Source organism: Macaca thibetana, chromosome 12 (assembly GCF_024542745.1).
Source record: "Macaca thibetana thibetana isolate TM-01 chromosome 12, ASM2454274v1, whole genome shotgun sequence".
Lineage (NCBI taxonomy): Eukaryota > Metazoa > Chordata > Mammalia > Primates > Cercopithecidae > Macaca > Macaca thibetana.
The window spans coordinates 32,131,259-32,153,192 of NC_065589.1; the positions used below are offsets into that span (position 1 = coordinate 32,131,259).

General features: G+C 35.5%; 1 protein-coding gene across 1 annotated transcript in view; it reads right to left on the minus strand.

The window, feature by feature from the left end:
• CPS1 (carbamoyl-phosphate synthase 1) overlaps nt 1-21,934 on the minus strand; it is a 117,797-nt gene that overhangs the window by 58,398 nt on the left and 37,465 nt on the right. The window contains 9 exon segments of the mRNA XM_050751434.1: nt 3,557-3,733; nt 6,955-7,153; nt 8,727-8,937; nt 10,418-10,562; nt 13,994-14,122; nt 15,669-15,826; nt 16,636-16,822; nt 20,656-20,751; nt 21,589-21,687. Of these exon segments, the coding sequence (XP_050607391.1) occupies nt 3,557-3,733; nt 6,955-7,153; nt 8,727-8,937; nt 10,418-10,562; nt 13,994-14,122; nt 15,669-15,826; nt 16,636-16,822; nt 20,656-20,751; nt 21,589-21,687 (1,401 nt within the window).

Here is a 21,934-nt window from a genome sequence, read left to right on the forward strand (position 1 = left end):
TAATATATTCCAAAACAAGGTAGTAATAACTTCTGTTCTGATGGGCAGCTCAGCCTCTTCCTCAAGCTCACTTTAGCAATTTCTCAAAAGTAAAACTACAACTATGGGTCATTGAGCTGAGTAGAAATTTCAACTGAAAGAAGAGATAAACTCTCAAAACCAAAATCTTTGTACTAAAAGATGTCTACTTTTATTCTTGTATGTATGTATGTGTATATGTACATATACCCAGCGGAAACAATCAGAAGATATTCCAGGAAAACATATTGTGGAATAGCACACTGCATTTTTAAGATCCATTAATATCATGTCACTAGTAACTCTGCCATTATATTTCAGCCCAGGGAGCTTACTTTTCTTACAGCTTTTACATAATTGTAGTATCAGAGAGACCATGATTATAATTGTTGAGCTATGGCATGGCTCATAATTTTGTTGACTAGAGTAAGATGACATTTAACAGAAATACTCAAAGCCATGTTCATGTCCTAAGTCAATTGATGTTTCTTTTGTTTAATTCTCCCTGTAATTACAGTCAGGTTCCCAAAGACTTAACATTCTGTCTTACTTTCTAAGCGATTAAAGGCACAATTAGCTGTTGGCCATCAACACTGTGAGGTAGAGAGAACCTTAAGTTACTGAAACTTTTAACAGATCAAAGGAGATTTTCACACAAGCACATACAGTGAGGGAGGGCCTAGAATCATGTAGTCATTTCACTGGAAGGAAGGAAAGGACAACTACAGTCAAATTCATGATTTCTTTCATGAACATATATATATATATATATGTAGAGAGAGAGAGAGAGATCTGGGATACATGTGCAGGAGGTGCAGGTTTGTTACATAGGTTTACACGTGCCATGATGGTTTACTGCACCCATCAACTCGTCATCTACATTAGGTATTTCTCCTAATGCTATCCCTCCCCTACCTCCACACTTGCCAACAGGCCCCAGTGTGTGATGTTCCCCTCCTGTGCTCATATGTTCTCATTGTTCCACTCCCACTTATGAGTGAGAACATGTGGTGTTTGGTTTTCTGTTCCTGTGTTAATTTGCTGTGAATGATGGTTTCCAGCTTCATCCATGTCCCTGTAAAGGACATGAACTCCTTTTTATGGCTGCATAGTATTCCATGGTGTATATGTGCCACATTTAAAAGTTCATCATCACTGGTCATTAGAGAAATGCAAATCAAAACCACAATGAGATACCATGTAATGCCAGTGAGAATGGCAATCATTAAAAACTCAGTAAACAACAGATGCTGGAGAGGATGTTGAGAAATAGGAATGCTTTTACACTGCTGGTGGGAGTGTAAATTAGTTCAACCATTGTGAAAGACTGTGTGGCAATTCCTCAAGGATCTAGAACCAGAAATACCATTTGACCCAGCAATCCCATTACTGGGTATATACCCAAAGGATTATAAATCATTCTACTATAGAAACAAATACACACATATGTTTATTACAGCACTATTCGTGATAGCAAAGACTTAGAACCAACCCAGATGCCCATCAATGATAGACTGGATAAAAAAAATCCATGATTTCTAACAGCAAGCAAGAGCCTGCCAGTCCTAAGACCTCATCTCCAAGCACTGCAGCTTTGCTATATAACACCGCTGTAATGAAGTCTATAATGACCCCAAACAAGTTTAAGGTTAGTTTAATGTTCCAAAAATCAAAAATAATGCCCTGCATTCTGCCCAAATCAAAAGAGGTGATGATCCAGTCATCCTGAAATAAGACTGCTGTAAAAATCAGACCTCAGAGCAAGTTGCTCTTTTCTAAGAATCATGAAAGCAAGCAAAGATTTACACACTCCCTTCATTCTTTTTCCCCTTCAGCCCTCCACGGTCCTTACACTCTTTGTCAAAATCACCAAGTTCCTGGTTGCTGTGGAAATGAACAGTAATGATGACCTCTAACAAACAGAAATCAGTTCCTTCTCCCAGCACTCGAACAGATCATAATTTATACGCAGACCCTGTACTTCTTGTTCATACATAGGGTACCCTGTGAACGAAAGAACCTCCACACATTTTTCCCAGATTCTCATCCTTTATAAGTCTTTTAGAAAAGAACGAGAGATTTGCTTGAGTTTTACAGATTAGCTGGGAACTTGGAAATGCTTTCCTTTTTCATCTCCTTCAAAGTGGCAGAAACATGATTGCTAGACTTAAGGAAAAAATCTATTTACTGTCCTTTGAGATAAAATTATATGCATATGTACACACACACACACACAAACACACACACATATGAATGTCATGAGCTGCTTCTTAAGTAAAAGACTGAAATAGGGGCAATAAATGATGAAGGTGAAATGGTTTTCTAAAATAACTTCTTATCACTGCTATCCCACCCACCAGCACCAGAGAAAAATTCTAATTACCTTGAAACTCAACATGGGAAAATGCCCATCAGGAGATAATAGCAACTCCCAGAATTTCAGTAGGGTTTAAATATTTTCCATTTAGAAACCATAAGAGTGAGGAGAATATGCATTGGAGGCAATGAAGGAAATATCCCTTCCTCTCCTTCTGGTCTCTTAAGGACTCAAAATATGGACATAAAAGTTGCGATGAGTTGAAAATCACTAACAGCATTTTTCTGTTTCTCCACAGGCAAATTACAAAGATGGGAATCCCTTTAAAGAGAAAGTTCATGTTTTCATCTACTCATTCCACATGCACACACACACACACTGACATACATACACACACACACACACACACACACAATGGTCAGTGGAGCTTTGTAGAACCAGTGCAGTTTGATACTGTTGGAGGATTAATGCTTGCGCTTCTTTAAATGTCAAAAAGCCTTTCAGGGATTTCTGACCAGACAGATTCCAGCTGCCCAAGTCACCTTTTATAAAATCAGATGAGCTGAAACTTCAAAACTCTAAGCACAGTAAATATGAAAGGAGATTAACATGGAATTTAATTTACATGAGAAGCAAGTAGTGGAGGGAAGTGAAAAATGTAGAGCCTTTTTTCCTGAAAGTAAGACCAGTAAAATAATTACATGGAAAACCCTATAATCATGGGGCCCTTTATAGTCTGTTGCTGTTTTTTAAACACAGAAAGAGAAGCAAATAAATTAAGACTATTCTAGACTCAAGTAGCACATACTAAGGGACATTATTGTATGCACCTTCCTTTCTGCAATACAACTTTACACATTCAAGGAATATGTAATAAAGTTAATAGGAAAGGACAAGTCAACATTGCCAAATCTATTTAAGAGTAATAGTACTAAGTATACTTAAAAAGGGGGACATTTTATCTATTTAATCATCCTTTAAAACTGCAACGTGCCCTTAAATCCAGGCTTAAAGTCAAATAAAAAATGATAATTTATAATTAATTGTAGAAGACTCTAATGAAATCTATAGACATTTCCAGTTTAATAATATAAAAGAATTAAAAATTTTCCAAAAATCCCTGATTTAAAACCACTTTGTGATTCAGTTTTATTTTCATGTCCAGACTGACTACATTCTGGAAAAACAACTAGTAGCTCTGGGCCCCTTGTAACATCTTACCTTGGCAATGGCATAGATACGGGTGCTGCTTGGTTCAGACAACTCTTTTCTAACATCTAAGTTAGACGGCCATTCTTTGTTCATTGGGAGACGGGGAGTGAAACCTTCTATAGATGGGTGGCACATCCGTAAAGCTTTCTGGAAACTCTCCTCAAAGGTACGACCAATAGCCATGACCTGTAACACATATTTAAGATCTCATACTGAAAGAAAGAGCTTATTTAATTTGTAACTGAACTGGATGTAAAATATGTTTCAGAAGACAAGAACAAAAAATATATCACAACGCCTCTCAAAAAAAGGTGATCCTTTTTTTCTTCCTCGTTCACTTTCTCCACGGTTTTGGTATAATGCATCTTCATTAGGTCAGTCTTTTACCACTCAGGGAGTTCAGCTGTATTTGCTGAGATTGATGAGGAAATCACCTGTATCTGCTCTGGACCATAGTATTAAAATAAGAAATTCAAAGTTGAAGATAGAGACCTTTTCTTAGTAAGATCTTGCTTTATGCAAATGTTCTTTAGAATGGAAGGCAAATAAAGAGAAACCAGAAATATATTAACACAAAAACAGAACTATTTGTAAATGAGTATCAGTCAGTATTCAAGACAGGTTGGCTTTCCTTATAGCTAAGCATTAATATTAATAGAACCTTGAGAGTCATAACAAATACTGATGATTATGATTTTGAACATAGGAGGAGACTAAACTTCCTATGACAAATTCAATGTGTCTTTCCGCAATCTTTACAGCTCATCTTACACTAATCAATTAGAAAAATTATGTGGTGATTTAGTTTGGACAAGTTGCATGTCAGAATTAAACTTAAATTGATCTTGCAACCTACCCAGTTATTTTCACTGGATAAATATTATCTTTGAATCTTTTCATAGAATAATAGATTGCTATGCATTTTTGGTCTCCAATTTAAAATAATAGCAGTCATAATGCTATCTTCGGTAAACTTTTGTGATTCCTCAAATAGACTCACATTACCACTAATGTCAGTTTAGGAAATCTTCATGTCAATTATGTGACAAGATACATATTCAGTGATCACTAAAGCCAAACAGATAACCTTTTCACACTGTTCCAAATTTAATTAGAAATAGGGAAAATTCACAAGAGCAGGAATAAACAACCTGTTAACACAATTCAGATATGCAATTTGCAAGTCATAGTGGTATCTTGAAGAGTTAGACAATATGTTTATAGATTGTTTAGCTTGGGCATGGAAAAGACTGCTGGAAATCAGACATTTTATGGTTCTGTAAAATTAAGGAAATATTTTGGGTATATTTAAGAAAATTTGAGGTATTACATATTTAAAATTTGGCTGAAATTAGTTCTATAAGTAACTCTCCATATATTTTTATTATTCTTAAGCAACTCTATATAATGATACATGGGATCCATTAAAAAAAGATACTTATATAATAAAGGAATATATAACTATAAATGTTTGCTCAAAAATTGTGCTTTTCAATACTCTCTATATATATTTTTGCTTTTTGAAACAGGTTCTCACTCTGTTACCCAGGCTGGAGTGTAGTGGCACCATAGAGCTCACTACAGGCTGGACCCCCTGGGCTCAAGTCATCCTCCCACCACATTTGCCCTAAACTATTAAAATGCACCTTCCTTGAGTGACTATTTCACATTTTTCAGTGGAATGACTGTAATGGGCTTCCTCAACCCTATTCTACTATATTCTCATAGCACCTATATACAAATACTATCTTTTAATATTTACCAGAGATTAATAATTCCTCATATATTTGTGTTAGTTTAGATATTCTGAATTTACCAATTGCAGACAATGTATCTCAATTACCTATCATCTATTCTTTCTTTATCCTCAGTGTCTTGCATGTAGTAAGAATTCAGGAAATGTTTGCTCACTTTTTGAACTAAATGTAAGGTGTTAGACAACAAAACTCCACCTGACCTTTTATTTTTTGTTTGACAACAAAATTATTTTAAAATCTTTCATTAGTATCTTACAAATTAAGGAAGACAAAATGTAATAATTCTGCCTTTCATGTGTGAATATGATTGACCAGTAAAACATTTCTTTTTCTTTTTCCCTGTATTGGTGACAGATTTAATCTATATTTTCTGTGATTAGTGACATGCATTTCTGAAATGGCTGGCCTGGGTTTAGCCTATCATCTGTGTTATGGGACAAATAAAGAACAATATGGAACAATATGTCATAAGCCTTTTACTCTGTACTCTAACCAGCTTAGATACATAGACTAAAAGCTCTCACACTGGCCACAACAGAAACAGAGATGAGATACAGATAAACTAAGATAAATGGTAGATAGACAAATGATAGAGAAAGACTGAGATTTGTTCATACTTCTGCACTTAAAACCACTACCCCTATGCAACATTTATGAATACTAATTTAATAATAACAATAATGATGGATTACATTTATTAAGGGGGGTATTATAAGAATCCTGCAAGGTAGGTATTATTATTTCTATTTTGTAGGTATGGATCCTGCAACTCAGTGTCTTGCCTGAGAGTCTGTAGCTAATAAGTGGCAATGCCAAGAGTAATATCCAAGTCCAGCTGGTTCCGAGGTTCACGTTTTCTCCACTATCCCAAACCTTCTGGATGCATAAAATGATTAGGACTTGGTGGAAGGAGGCAAGGGAGTGAATCTCGCAAAGATATGAATTCCTTTCTTTCCTCCCACACAGAAGAATACTGCATCTTTGAAGATGCAATAATCAAAGGCTAACTTCAATTTCAAATAGTATAACACAGCACATTCTAAAAAATCTTCTAAAGATGTTAAAAGCTTAGAACTTTTTAGTATAATTAAATGGGGCTTACTAATCCACTATGCTCATATCAATTTAGAATTTTAGAGCTAGAAGGACCCTGAGAGATGATCTAGTCCAGCCTATTCTTTTATAGATATGGGAAATGAGGTCTCAGGAAGTTAAAGCCACAGTTTGCATGAATGGACTAAAGTTGAATTCTTAAATTCAGTTCAGTGGTCTTTTTAAATATATTATATTCTATATTACTTTCTGGATTTGTTTATAAAATATATTACAACTCAGTTATATATATATGAATGTGTTTTCATATACGTATCTATATTATATACCCAGACATATGGCCTCACCTTTTGAACAGGAAGGCCTTCAAATCCAGCAAAATGGCCATGTAACATATGTAATACGTTAACAGTCAAATAAAGACTGTTGGCATATTAGTATGCTAATATTCAGGCAACTTTAACACTGTCAATTGTACCTTTAACACTGTCCATGTGTTGACAGTATCCAGGCAACTTTAATACTGTCAATGGTGTCACAAATTTGACAAAATAACTGAGAACAAGAAGAAAATAGATTAATAAACCAAGGACTCACCTCTCCTACACTTTTCATAGAGCTACCAATTCGGCTAGATGTTCCATGAAAACGGTCAAGATCCCAGCGGGGAATCTTGGTGACCATGTAATCCAGGCTAGGTTCAAAGCAGGCCGATGTCTTCCCAGATACAACGTTCTTAATTTCTGGAAGTGGGATTCCTAGGGCAATCTTTGCAGCAATGAATGCCAATGGGTAGCTATGAAAAGAAGACAATTTTTTTTTCTTTGAGCAATTATTGAAAACAGACCAAAACATAAATTGGTCTTTCTTAAAATTTCTGGTATTATTCTACTTCAGGGTATAAGACACTTGACTCTCTGTTCTGCATCAATATTTAGTAGCCACTTGCGGAAAAATAGGAGTCATGATACAAAGTATAGAAGCACAGGTCACAGGAGAATTTACTCTACATGCATTGCTACAAATCTCAACCTTCACCTCTTCAACCTAAAATCAATAACTTTGTTGATAAATAAAGTTTAACCTCCATTTGTGTTTAACCTCCACTAAGATGAGAATCTGCAAAATATTTTTTGAGAAAATATATACATATCTGTACCTAAGAAGACAGTGAGTTAGCTAGTACAAGGGAGCAGGCATTTCAAGTTTGGGTCCTTGCTCTGTCTCCAAATTATAAATGATAGCAGTATCATTTACCTCAATCAGAAAACAGTTGAAGACTAAAATTAAGGATTAATCTGCACTTTTAACAACATCTGCAAAGTGTAATTAAGAAGCAGATTTTTCACAGCCTGCTTTGTCCACCTAGATTTTGATCCGTTTGTGATTAGCCAGCAAACAAAGCCAGCTAGCTATATCATTTACCTCAATCGTAGCCTTTGAACTTTGGACTCCTTACAAAACTAACACTTTGAGAACTTGGCTGTCTTTATCCAGAATGTCAGTTTGGGTTATTTTGTTTGAAAAAAAATTCATAGAACTATAGAATTAAAAATGAGTTCTTTAGTACAACTTCCATCTAACAAATGAGGAAAGTGATAAAGACAATGAGTGATGTGCCCCAAATCACGTGGTCACTAGAAGAACCAAATGAGAATGCAGAATTGTGACTGCTACACAGAGGGCAACATGCCTTTCGCCACTCCATGCAGTGCTGTGGAACTACGTAAAAAAATCTAAAGAAGTAAATATTTTGTTCATTTAAATGCCATAATTTAAGTGTAAGATGCTAAATATATTATTAGAAACAAAAGGTTTTGATTAACTTTCCCTCCAATCATGCCTGCTAGTGGCTGTTACATAGACAGCAGATTTGTTTGGTTGTAACATTTACTTGTGAAAAAATTCCACACTGTTCAGTCTTGTGGAGTTTTGATAAAATAAAAGTAATGTGTATTGCATGCTTGAGTCAAGTGAACTATATTTTCTGTCAACTATTTGCTATAGGGCTATATACCTGAAGAAAACAGTTGAAAACTAAAATTAAGGATTAATCTGCACTTTTAACAACATCTGCAAAGTGCAATTAAGAAGCAGATTTTTCACAGCTTGCTTTGGCCACCTAGATTTTGATTCATTTATGATTAGCTAGCAAACAAAGCCAGCTAGCAGTATCATTTACTTCAATCTGGCAACAAGCTCATTAATAATCATGTCCTCAGCCTCAGGGTCCTATAAATGATTTGGAGCTAACATACAGAAAAGGGGAACATAGTTTGTAAATGCAGCACAGTCTTCCACTATCTGTCAATTTTTCATTTCTGTCTGCAAAGAATCTGCAAACTCACGGTCAATTATTCTGGTCTTACCCAGTGGCTTTTGAGGCCAGAGCAGAGCTTCGGGACAGTCTGGCATTCACTTCAATGATGCAGTATTCCATTGAGGTAGGATGAAGGGCAAACTGAATGTTGCATTCACCCACAATGCCCAAGTGGCGAACAACATTGATTGAAGTACGTCTCAACATCTGAAACTCAGCATTGGAGAGTGTCTGGGCAGGAGCCACAACAACTGAGTCACCTGTATATCCAAGAAGCACTCATTACTTGGTGGCATATTGAAATAACCAACTTCAGCGACTTAACCTCTACTTGCATGATGTAAGACACAGAACAGTCTGAGGGTTTGTTGGGATATATATGTGAAATCAAGTATTCCCCCAATTCCTGTTTCCCCGTGTTATTCTGATACAGTACTTTTAGAAACCTCTCTAACTTTTCCCAAGTTCATCTATCTAATAAGTAGCTATCAAGGCTTCAATCATCTACTTACTAGAATGACTTCAACTTCCCTGCTGTTCGTCTCAAATTATTTCTCAAGTTCTTCCTTTCATAGGATATTATCACTCAGACTGGCTCATCACTTGGCTTTCTGTATCTCATCCCTTTCCATCCTCACTTCTCTCATCATAGCCCCTTATATCTGCAATCTTAGTCTCCATCCCTTCTGCCTTCAAACACGGTCAGATCATCATTGCCTCCAGAAGTCTTCTCCCAACGTTGTCAGAGGACCATACAAAGCTTCTCTCTCATTCTTTACATAAATGAGCTTCTTGAAAGTTTGCCAATTCTGCTTACCACTCGATACCATATAATTCCTTTCAACAGAGCTCCCAGAACTGACTTTGCAATGAAATTGTTCTCTTGGACATCCAAAAGAGCCAAATTAGTTAATCAGCCTTGGTCTTGCATAGCATTTGAAACTGCCAAAAACAAAGCTCTTTGATAAAATAGTTCTTGCATTGGCTTAGTTGTTACAGTTCTACCCTGATTTTCCTCTTAACTCTTTATTCTCCCCTTCTATCTTCAACAGTAATACTTCCTCTTTCCCCTGCCCTACAAATCTAAATGTTTCCCAGAGTTCAAAGTTCAACCCTATTCTCTCCTCTTTCTATACCTATGCCCTTGAATACTTTGTCTATGCCTATGACTTCAATTATCCCCTTTATGCCAACAGTTTCCAATGTCTTTGTATCAATTTCTTTATTTCTATTTTATTTCTTAAATTCCATCTCCACATTCTCAACTCCCTTTTTTGACAGTTCTGCTCACACCTCAAATTTAGCACTTTTGAATCCTAAGTTATCATCTTTGCCCTCTTATCTAACTAACGTACTTCCCTGAAAAACTTATTTCTATTATTGTGCCTATTTTCTCATTTACTGGGTGACTAACATCTCAGTCTGCTTTAAACCTTCTCAACTTCCCTTCTTATTTTTCAACATCAGGTTTTATGGATCTTATTTCTACCATATTGCTTTGGCTTTTCCTCAGTTAAATCAGGGTTCCTTACTTCACAGGGTTTGTGTAAAGATCAAATTAAATGTGAGAATATTTTCAATACTGTAAAATACTATACTTGTCCAAAATGTTATCACTAGTCTGTCTACTAGAAATAGTAATTTAAAGACAACAACTTTATAAAGACTGCCATGGCCATCAAAGACATTGCTAAAATGAGCTGAAAGCATTGCTATAGTTCTTGAATATGCTTTGCCTACCTGTGTGAACACCCATGGCGTCAACATTTTCCATGTTACAGACAGTGACACAGTTGTCATCAGCATCTCGAACCACTTCATATTCTATTTCTTTCCAACCTGTCACTGACTTCTCCACCAGAATTTGGTTGGTCATAGCAAAGGCCTAGAAATTGGTGACAAAAGATATCAAAGAGTAAGAAAAATCTCTGGCTTCAACAAGGATATTTGGCAAAATATCCTGGCATAAATCCTGGTCAGCACTGAACTCTCAAACCCCATCTCCATTCTCTCCTGCACAGAAGGCACAATGTGTCAGAAAATCAGTGAGGTACTAGGAATAGCATCCTGCAGTGAATATGCTTGATTTACATTATTGAGGCTTGCCATTCAAAGTGCTGATATGACATTAAATCAAACTAATTTAGGAAAAAGAGAAAATAATTGAGCAATCAGGCAGAGGGAAATGAAATTATTTCAGCAGCTAGGCTTCTGTGAAACCAGAAAATGTGATAAGTGTGAATAAATATGGAAAAATAAGTCTAAAGACTCTGGCTCTCTCTAAAATAGCTGAGGGTGCTTTGTGCAGTGACACACACAATAAAAGTTAGTTGCTGTTGATGAGGAGGAGAAAGGAGATGATGATGGTTGTAAACAGTTAGCCAAGATGGCATGTAAAACTTGAGAATTAGAAGAATCATATGGGACTATTATTATGGTTAATCACTGCCTAAATGCTTAAATACTCTGAGTCATATATCATGTATGCCTGATTAGACAGATATGAATTAGCATACATGAATTAGCATAATTATCGTTTCATATTTATGGCACACCCACAATGGGTAGAATACTGAACCCAAAATAGGAAAGTGGTAATCTCTGACCTTAGGACATGCAGTGGCTGATAATCCAAGAGAGAAATGTCTCATTGTCTTATAATATATTTGATGTGGAATGGCAGTGAAAGGGAAAGTTGTTTGAATTTTTTGAAATTATTAATAGGCATTAAAATAATAACAATGTAAGTTTTTCTGTAATGTGCCTTAATATGATTTTTTTAACTTCAATCATCACTACAGGCTCCAGCACGTGCAACTGAAAATGTGACACATTTGTCCCCACAGCTGCCCACGATGAGGTTGTCAAAGTGGTTAGAAAAATCAGTAGCCAATGTTAACAATTTAATAATGATTAATTTGTCATTCCGGTTGCCTGCTAAAAGAAGAAATCTAGGAAACAAAGGGTATAAATTTGGAAAAGTATTTTGCATTATAAAGAAGTGAAACGGGTATTTAGATACAGGGAAAATTGAAATTATCTTCACCTGTTTTCTCAGCTTGTTTTTATTTTTATGTTTTAAAGTCTTTGATTTTATACAAAAAGTTAACTTAGGGACCTGGGTAAGTTAATGCAGCTTTTAACGGTGCTAACTATAACCTCAAGAGAATAAGGGGATTGTTTAGGACATAATGATACAACTAATTATTCTCAAGGTAAGAGTGAGGGGTTTTTTTCAACAAGAAAAACCATTTAAAGGATTATTGATTATTTGAGCACAACGTAAATACTTGAAAACTATCTCATTCCAAAATTCTCTTCATTATAAACTTTCTTACATGAAAAGTTCAGTATTCAGATTGGTTTTTTTATAGAGTAAAAAATAATAATAGAGAAAAAGTATGCATTGCCACTACTGGCAGTTATGAAGTTGTTAATATTGAAAATATTTGGAGCATCTAACATGCTAGAGGAAATAAGCTTTTCATCCTCAAAAGCATGTTTTGCTTTAAATACATGATTCATATGTCCAGGATGGAAACAAGAAACATTTATGTTAGGTATGTTTCCCTTTTTGTAATTTTCACAACTTTAGAAAAATGAAACCCAAGTTATTTATATGTAAGTCTGCCATTGTAGTTATTTAAATATGCTGAATTGTACTTACCTGTTTTCAAAATTCTATGTCAACAATTCAAGGGTCTCATTTCACTTCAGTTCAAAAAGTAAGTAAAGATAAAGCAATAAGCTGTCCTTGAGCTATTTCCTAAATAATCCCCAAAATAGCCCTCACAGTAATTCTGTCAAATTCACTTCTATGACTGCCATGTAAGTTACACAGGTTTCTTGGCTGCACATGTACTCATTCTTCAAAGGCATTATTGAGCTCCTGGTATTTCCACGCACTGTTCTGTTTTGTGGAAATAGAGTATAGATGAAAGTCTCTGTTTTCCTGGAGCATATTTTTCTGTGTTAGTCTCTAGTTTTTGTAGCATATCTTACTTTTCTCAAGGGTTTTCCTCTAATATGCAAAAAAAGAAGTAGTTCCTAATATGTTAAAGTGATTGTGATAGAAAATAAATTATAGCTGGGCGCGGTGGCTCAAGCCTGTAATCCCAGCACTTTGGGAGGCCGAGACGGGCGGATCACAAGGTCAGGAGATCGAGACTATCCTGGCTAACATGGTGAAACCCCGTCTCTACTAAAAAATACAAAAAACTAGCCGGGCGAGGTGGCGGGCGCCTGTAGTCCCAGCTACTCGGGAGGCTGAGGCAGGAGAATGGCGTAAACTCGGGAGGCGGAGCTTGCAGTGAGGCGAGATCCGGCCACTGCACTCCAGCCTGGGCGACAGAGCGAGACTCCGTCTCAAAAAAAAAAAAAAAAAAAGAAAGAAAGAAAAAGAAAATAAATTATAAACCCTCAAATCTCTCATGTTTTTATGAATATATGGCAGTTGGTGGAGTTCAGTCATTTACTGTACTGAGAGGTTTATACCATGTATATTTTAGACACCTTAATTTTGAGTAAAGTCAAACTACTCAATGGGCTTTGTTTCACTTTCTGGATGTCATCCATGCCAGCCACATTATTTCAAAAAAAAAATTAAAAATGAGACATTATGTCCTATTTTTCCTTAACCACTAAAACATATTTTAGCATTTTAAATATTTGGGAGTAGATTGTGAAACAAAGGAAGAAGGAGTTGAATTAAGTTCATCTTACTGAAGTCGATAGATTGTACTATAAAGGTGGAATTTGAGGTAAAGTGACCACTGGTTTACCTGGAACCATGCGGTTTATCATTGCATCCTGGCATGAACAGTTGCACTGCACTACTCTCTCAAAAGTGTCATCTTGGCTGGGTGCGGTGGCTCATGCCTGTAATCCCAGCACGTTGGGAGGTCGAGGCAGGCAGATCACGAGGTCAGAAGATCAAGACCATCCTGGCTAAAACGGTGAAACCCCATCTCTACTATCTCTACTAACAATACAAAAAAATAGCCAGGCGTGGTGGCGGGCGCCTGTAGTGCCAGCTACTTGGGAGGCTGAGGGAGGAGAATGGCATGAACCCGGGAGGCGGAGCTTGCAGTGAGCCGAGATCGCGCCACTGCACTCCGCCCTGGGAGACAGAGCGAGACTCCGTCTCAAAAAAAAAAAAAAAAGTATCATCTTTTGGAAGACACTTTTGGAGAACATGATCATGATTTAATAAGTAAAGAAAATGTAATTTCTCATCTACATAACTCTCTCTAGTTGAAAAGATATATCAAGTCAGTTTTTTTGGTTGGTAAGAATATTGTCTACAAAAATACACACCTTTGTGCTGAGGTCCATCAAAGTCTCTCTGTTAGGACAGATGCCTGAGCCTAACCCACCCAGCGCATAGGCGGAACGGATCATCACTGGGTAGCCAATGGTGTCTGCTGCCTTCAGTGCGTCCTCAATCTGTCAACAAGAACAAGGACTCAACATTTTAAAAGCTGAGCACACTGGCAGAATAGACCACACCAAGGGAGTCTGGCAATCAGGTAAACCAACTTATCTGGGGAGAGTGAATATGGAAATGTTCTATTATTCCCTCACATTATGAAAAGCAAATGCTGTTATTCAAATGTTAAGTAAAATTCTAGAAGAGAGGAGATATATATATACACACACACACACACACACACATATATATACACACATATACATATACATATATATAGAGAGAGAGCTTTTAAGAAATATACTTTTGTGGTAAATTTTGTCCTGTCCTATTGAAACAGAACCATGGTCAAAGCAGAAATAATCATCATTCATTTGAGAATGGGAGCCATATTGAATGGTTGGATTTTTACATGTAGCTTAAAAGTCTCTGTCTTAATGAAACCAGGTTCTCTGCTGCTGAAGCTAACTTGATGTTACCGCAATAAACCATTAGGAACACTGTGTATAAAGAGATTTTTCATTTTCAGGCTCAGTCTGAGAATAGTCCCAGAAGCTTGGAATTCTTTTTTTAACTTACAGAATACAACATATGGTGGCTATATTTTTCTGTCATGGAATATTATTACACTACCAATGGGAATGTAATTACACCTTTCCCATATGCCTGTTTCTTATCCTGGGGAAGCACGGACATAATTAAATCTGGCAATGAAAGAATAAATGTATGGCAAGAGCTTCCCAAATTGTGCAGCAGAGTTATCCTGGGATTATTTGATTGACAAGTTTGTAACACAAAAGATACTTGGTAGCATTGTTTTCTGAAACATACAGAGCCCATTTTTAGTTGTCCCAGCAGTACCTGCTTTATTCCTAAGGGCGTGCCTGATTCTACCATGGAGAAGTTGCATTTAACACTGCCCTTAGCACCCTCATTTCACCAACTATAAGCCTGAAGTCAAAAATAAAGTCGGGGCAAAAACAGATATAAAGTGAGTTGATTCTTTTTCCTGATAATTGGTAATAGCTTATTGATAGGCATAAGAGGCAATGGAAATAAATAATAGAAAAGTAAATCTATCTTTCTTAAATATCGAAACTACAGGTTTTCCAGTCATTTTACTGACTGGATCCATTTTATTCTAAAATGTTTATTTTATTTCAAAAAAAATTTAAAGCCAATTTCCCATTTGCAGGGCATTCACACATGCAAAATGTGTGACTGATCCCAGAAACAAGGTAAAACTTGCTTTGGTATTGCAAGTTGATATGGTTCTGAGTTTCGGTTCAGGAGATCGGAGATTCATTGGCACTTCAAGCCTTGATAAACCACTTCATCTCTGGACTTAGGTTTTTCTTTTCATAAAGTAAAATGTTAATACCTATCATTTCAGCATTGAGTGCTGTAATTAATATACAATATTTCTAAACTATTAACACTTTTCTAGAAGAAAATGCATACAACTATAATCATCTTAACTATTATTATTAGGCATGAAAAATCATTCTCCCTACAACCCAAGACAAATAATGCCCTCGTTTCTCCAAAGCAAAGAATCCTTACCGATTCCACTGCAAAACTTGGAGCAATCTTTTCATTGATCTCATTTAGTTTATCTGAAAACAGCTGCCTGTCCTCCGTGGCCATAATAGACTCAACTGAAGTTCCCAGGACTTTCACACCGTATTCCTTGAGCACACCTCTCTTGAATAGTTCCACTCCTAAACAAGAACCAAATAGGTTTAGTTTTTAAAATCTCGAAATTTTATGCCTTTTTAAGCAGACAACTGAATACAACTATACAACTATTTCTTTTTTTTTATCTTAAAATCCAAGAAGTTACCACTGTCTACAATAGAATTGCACTTAGGGAAAAAAACTGAAATAAAAATTCTGAAGATAGTCTGACAAAATATGTTACTGATGCTACTATTACTTATATTACCATCTTCTGAAAATCGTTTTTATCCTTATTAATTTTTTACATTATTATACTTTATGTTCTAGGGTGCATGTACACAACCTGCAGGTTCGTTACTCATGTCCATTCACATTAGGTATATCTCATAATGCTATCCTTCCCCCGTCCCCCCACCCCACAACAGGCCCCAGTGTGTGATGTTCCCCTTCCCATGTCCAAGTATTCTCATTGATCAATTCCCACCTATGAGTGAGAACATGCAGTGTTTGGTTTCCTGTTCTCATGATAGTTTGCTGAGAATGATGGTTTCCAGCTGCATACATGTCCTTACAAAGGACGTGGACTCATCCTTTTTTATGGCTGCATAATATTCCATGGTGTGTATGTGCCACATTTTCTTAATGTGCCACATTTTCTTTGCTAATCCAGTCTGTCATTGATGGGGTACATCTGGGTCAAATGGTTTTCTAGTTCTAGATCCTTGAGGAATCACCACACTGTCTTCCACAATGGTTGAACTAGTTTACAGTCCCACCAACAGTGTAAAAGTGTTCCTATTTCTCCACATCCTCTCCAGCACCTGTTGTTTCCTGACTTTTTAATGATCGCCGTTCTAAGCTGTTTGGCCACCCATGCCCAGAATTAACCCATCTGGCCGTTCTGCCTTGATGACCTCTGTGACAAACTGAGGGGTGATGGGAAGAAAGTAGACAGTATCGGCTTGCTTTAAGCCCACCTCATTGGTCTGGACTGATGCAATGTTTGGGTTCATCAGAACAGTTTTGACATTTTCTTCCTGAAAGAAGCAAAAGAATCCAGTACATGAATATATGTTCTAAAGAAGAGAATGGCCACACTTAAATAAAGAAACATCGGGTAACTAAGCTTTTAGGTTATCTGTGGGCTGTAGAGATCCATAATACGACATGTAAATAGAAGTTAAAGGAAGACAACCATTTGCTGAAAGAAATGAAGACATTCTTGAAAATGAAACTATACAAAAGAATTGACTGCCTCATGAAGATCACCACGAGGTGATCTTTGCCACTGTTGGCAAAGCTGGAGACCATTTCTATACAATTTGTCTAGAGATCCACAAATATTACTGAACTCTGTAGTTCAATCAACCTTAAAAGAATAACATATTCCAAAAATTTTAAATTAGTAAATGTAAAATAGAACTAGAGGCAATATGAAAGCTGCTTGCAATTTAGAGTATGTGTCATGTGGTGATGAGAAGAATGTATATTCTGTTTTGGGGTGCAGAGTTCTTACAAAGGTCTATCAGATCCATTTGGTCCAATGTCAAATTTAGGTCCTGAATATCTTTGTTAAATTTCTGCCTCAATGTTCTGTCTAATACAGTGGAGTGTTGATGTCTCCCACTATTAATGTGTGGGAGTCTAAGTCTCTTTGCAGGTCTCTAAGAACTTGCTTTATGAAACTGGGTACTCCTGTGTTGGGTGCAAATATATTTCGGATAGTTAGATCTTCTTGAATTGAACCCATTACCATTATGTAATGCCCTTCTTTGTCTTTTTTTAAATCTTTGTTCATTTGAAATCTGTTTTTTCTGAAATTAGGATTGTATCCCTTGTTTTTTTTTTTTTTTTTTTTTTTTTTTTTTTTTTTTTTTTTCTGTTTTCCATTTGCTTGGTAGATTTTCCTCTATCCCTTTATTTTGAGCATAGGGGTGCACTACATGTGAGATGGGTATCTTGAAGACAGCATACCATTGGGTTTTGCTTCTATATCCAGCTTGCCACTCCATTCCTTTTAAGTGGGGGCATTTAGCCAGTTTATATTCAAGGTTAGTATTGATATGTGGATTTGATCCTGCCATTGTGCTATTAGCTGGTTATTATGTTGGTTTGTTTGTGTGGTTGCTTTATAGTAACACTGGTCTGTGTGTCTAAGTGCATTTTTGTATCAGCTGGTAGCGGTCTTTCCTTTCTATACTTTGTGTTCCTTTCAAGATCTTTTGTAAGGCAAGCCTGGTGGTAATGAATTCCCTCAATATTTGCTTATTCAAAAAGGATCTTATTTCACCTTCACATGTTACCCCCAAACCTAAAATAAAAGTTAAATAAAGCTGCTCCCCCTTCTATTTATTTGTCTAAGAAGAACATTGAATGTACATTTAAAATGCAGAATAATGTGCTCCCTTCTTGCTGGAAGCACTGAGAGCCTTCTGCTGGTTTCCATTTATTTTCCAGATTTTCATGCTTGCTGTAGTGCTTTAACAAAGAACATTATACAACTGTTTGTACATATTATATTTTAAAAACCATATGGCAAAAGAAATAAAACTATGTATGTGCATGCATGCATGTGTGCGTGTCTGCGTGTGTGTCTGTGTGTGTGTATGTATGCATATATCTATATGAAGGTATTCATAGCTCGATCTTATTTCTTACATCAGGAGAAACCTTCAAAATACTTCTTTTTGTAGCCTACTAAGGATAATTGCATTATAAACCAGTATGAGGGTGACACTTAGCAAAATAATTATTATACAATACAGCCAGATGGTTCTAATTATTTCATACATTAGCAGGTCAATTTTAAGTTCTCCTAAAATGTCAACAACATATTCAGATAAAGGTATAGAAATTATTATTGAAAACCCTACATATCTTTGGGGAGGATCTGAATAAAACATTAAATATATTTTATGCTGCTTTAAATTCAAATAGTAACTTAATGCTTGTAATGTACTTTTAGTAATGTATTTGATTTTTATACCAAGACTATGAAAGAGATTTCAACCTTTTGGATGAAGAAACTGAGATTCAGTAAGGTTAAATGGCTTGCTAAAGGTCATACAGCTAATAAGTGGCAATATTAGGGCTCTAATTCAAGTGTTATTATTCAAATCCTATGTTCTTCCCTCAATATGAGTCATCTCTCAAGATTTTAAGAGTAATATTATTAATAAAATGTCAGGAAGATACAAACAGATAAGCAAATGCTTTTATAATATGGGATGAATTTTAATAATTGAGTCCCAACTGACAGCACGTCAGCAACAGAAGTTATAGAAAGCCTCACTACTAAAGAAAAGTGACAAATGTTAGTATATTTAAGTATTTTTCTGAATGTGCTATACAATGAATATGGTGATTTTTTTATAAGTCAAATTATACAGGAAAAGATCCTATACATACACATGAGTGTTCATTTATTTTAAAACTTATTTCAAGCCATCTTAATTTTAAATCATTTTGTTTTATTTTTCTAATTCTTGTTACAATATATGCGCCAATTATAATATTTTTAGTTTAAAAATTCATCTCTAGTTATTAACTTTCTAAGTGATCACAATATAATCTAATAATTCCTGTTCTTTAGTTAAAAATGTATAACTTTACCCAGTTGATGTAAAACACATTAAAATACAAACTATAAAAATTCTAATTATTTGTAAAACTCCCAAATAGAATAAAAACTGTATACTAGTTAAATGTATTCTAAACTCTGAATACACTTAGATTGTGTTCTAACTAATCTAAACCACTGGACAGTCTCCAATTATCTAATGAGAAATTAAAGCATAATACAAAGAAGTGAAACATCATTTTGAAAACGTATTCCAAAAAATATGTGAGTGTGCATGTACGTGAATGGAGGAGAGTATTAAAAAAAAAAAGAAAACAAATGAGAAAAAGAGTAAAGTCATTGAGACTGTTCTACCCCTTCAACAGACACCCATCAGGTGAAAATCTTTGACTATAGAATATTAACAAAAAGAAAACCTTTGGCCAACTGTTTGTCCCATGTTTGCTGTCCCAGTCTTCTGCTGCCATTCTATGCTGCCCTCTACTAGCCTGGTCTCTGGTGAATGGCTTTACACTGCAAAGCCTGAGGCAATGTCACCAAGAGCTCACATTGCCTCTGAATGGCCTGATTAGCACGATGAGGGTTACCAACTGAACTCCTCAAGAGAAATACCTTAAATATACAATAGAATTTTTCTAAAGTTTTATTTTACTACAGTAAGTGTTGGGAGATCTCCAGAGGATTTAAAGAAACAGGGAGGATGTCCTTCCACACCTGTATATCAAATCCTCTTTTCTACTTGAACGTGTTGCCATATCATCCCATTTCCCAGGCACTGATGGGAGAACTGTGTCCCCTAGTGACAGATAATAATTTCTAAAACCTGAACAAAATGTACTGTTGCCCTTGCTCTTCCAACCAGAGTTTCCCATTTCAACCACAGAGATGCCCACAGCATCCTGTAGAGCACTTGAAGGATTTTAAAGCAACAAAGATATCCAAAATTTCTCTTTCACATAAAAGACAAGTATATTTGAAACGCTCACTGCCTCAAAAGAAATAAACAGCATCAATAAATGTGGCTTTATATATGTTTTCACTATAAGTAGGCAGTAACCTAAATAATTTTGGAGATTAATCTAACCTCAATTTACAGATGTGCACATTTGAGAAAGTTGAAATTCTTGCTCGTGATCAAGCTTCTTTAATACAAGATTTATAAAGGCACAGTTAAGGAAAATAATTACAGCAACTTTGAAGAGAGGTAGTGTCATAAATCTAAATTATAAAATACTAATTAGACTCATTAAAGGAAGCATATTAATTCTAACGAAGATCATATTCTCTCACCTTCATGGCTTTTACAGCTTGAGATCCTGAGTAATCAAATTCTCCAGCCTGACCAATGGACAGACCTCCTGATCCTAGGATAAGGACTTTGGAAACCTATAAGCAATAAGAAAACGACATTGTTATTACTGCTAAAATGGGGAAAATAAGGCATTTTCAAGAGTGGAGAAGACAAACCACATTGTCTGAGTTTATGTGGTCATTTAAGGTCTAATGTTATGAAAAATATGTAATAGATAGAGAAAAAGACTAATAATTTAAAACATCTCTAATTTCAATGTGATTTCCAAAGTTTATTAAGGTTTTTCACTTAAGTAAAAAATTTTTGGAAGAGGTTTACATTTTATTAAACATATATAAATATCCAAAAATATGTACATATATATAAATACATCTATGTGTGGTATTTTTTCAAATACACATACATCCTTCTAAATTTTAAATAATGATGTAAGTGTACAGTTTACAAAGGAAATGGGTAAAAACCTTATCACACTAATATACATATTCAACTTAAGGATTCAAGTGTTATATTAATCCTTGAATAACAGGTATTCTGGTTGAAACAAAAAGAACTCTATCATCTGTAATGCTTCTGTAGTCTGAAATGTATCTCATGTTTACATAGAGCTATGGCTTTGTGGATAATGGGAAATAAATTCTAAACTAAACTCTATTCTTTGTTATGTTATTACAACTACTCTGGAAGAAGTAAACTTTAGAAAAGACATTATTTTAACTTAAACCATGAAAGTTCCACAAAACATTATCAAGAAGGAACCAAATAATTAGTTACAAAATGACAGACTATTACAGTCTTATCAGTCATATTTTATTAAACACTAGTATACCTTATATCATTCAGTTTTTAAAAATCATCACATGATAGGGACAATCCAAATTCATAAACCAAAGACAAGCCCACATACTGACCTCAACTCGAGATGCAACTAGTGCTGGCTTCGGTAAGACTGATGTAATGGTGGTACCTTTTCCTGTCTTCATCAGTGAGAAAAAGGAATCAAACAGGTACTAGAAGAAAATATAACTAGTTAGAAGCTTCAAAATTCTTAAGTTCACCAGATGAAACACAAGATGCCCAGTTAAATTTGAACTTCAGATAAGCAACAAATAATTTTTAGTATAGCATATGTATTTTTTTGCTTTTTTGTCAATAACTACATATCTTACTAGTATAAGAATTTAATCAAATAAACACTTCTCTTCACCTCTAGTGTTATAAAAAAGAAGTTTCCAACAAGCAATAAACATATCAGAT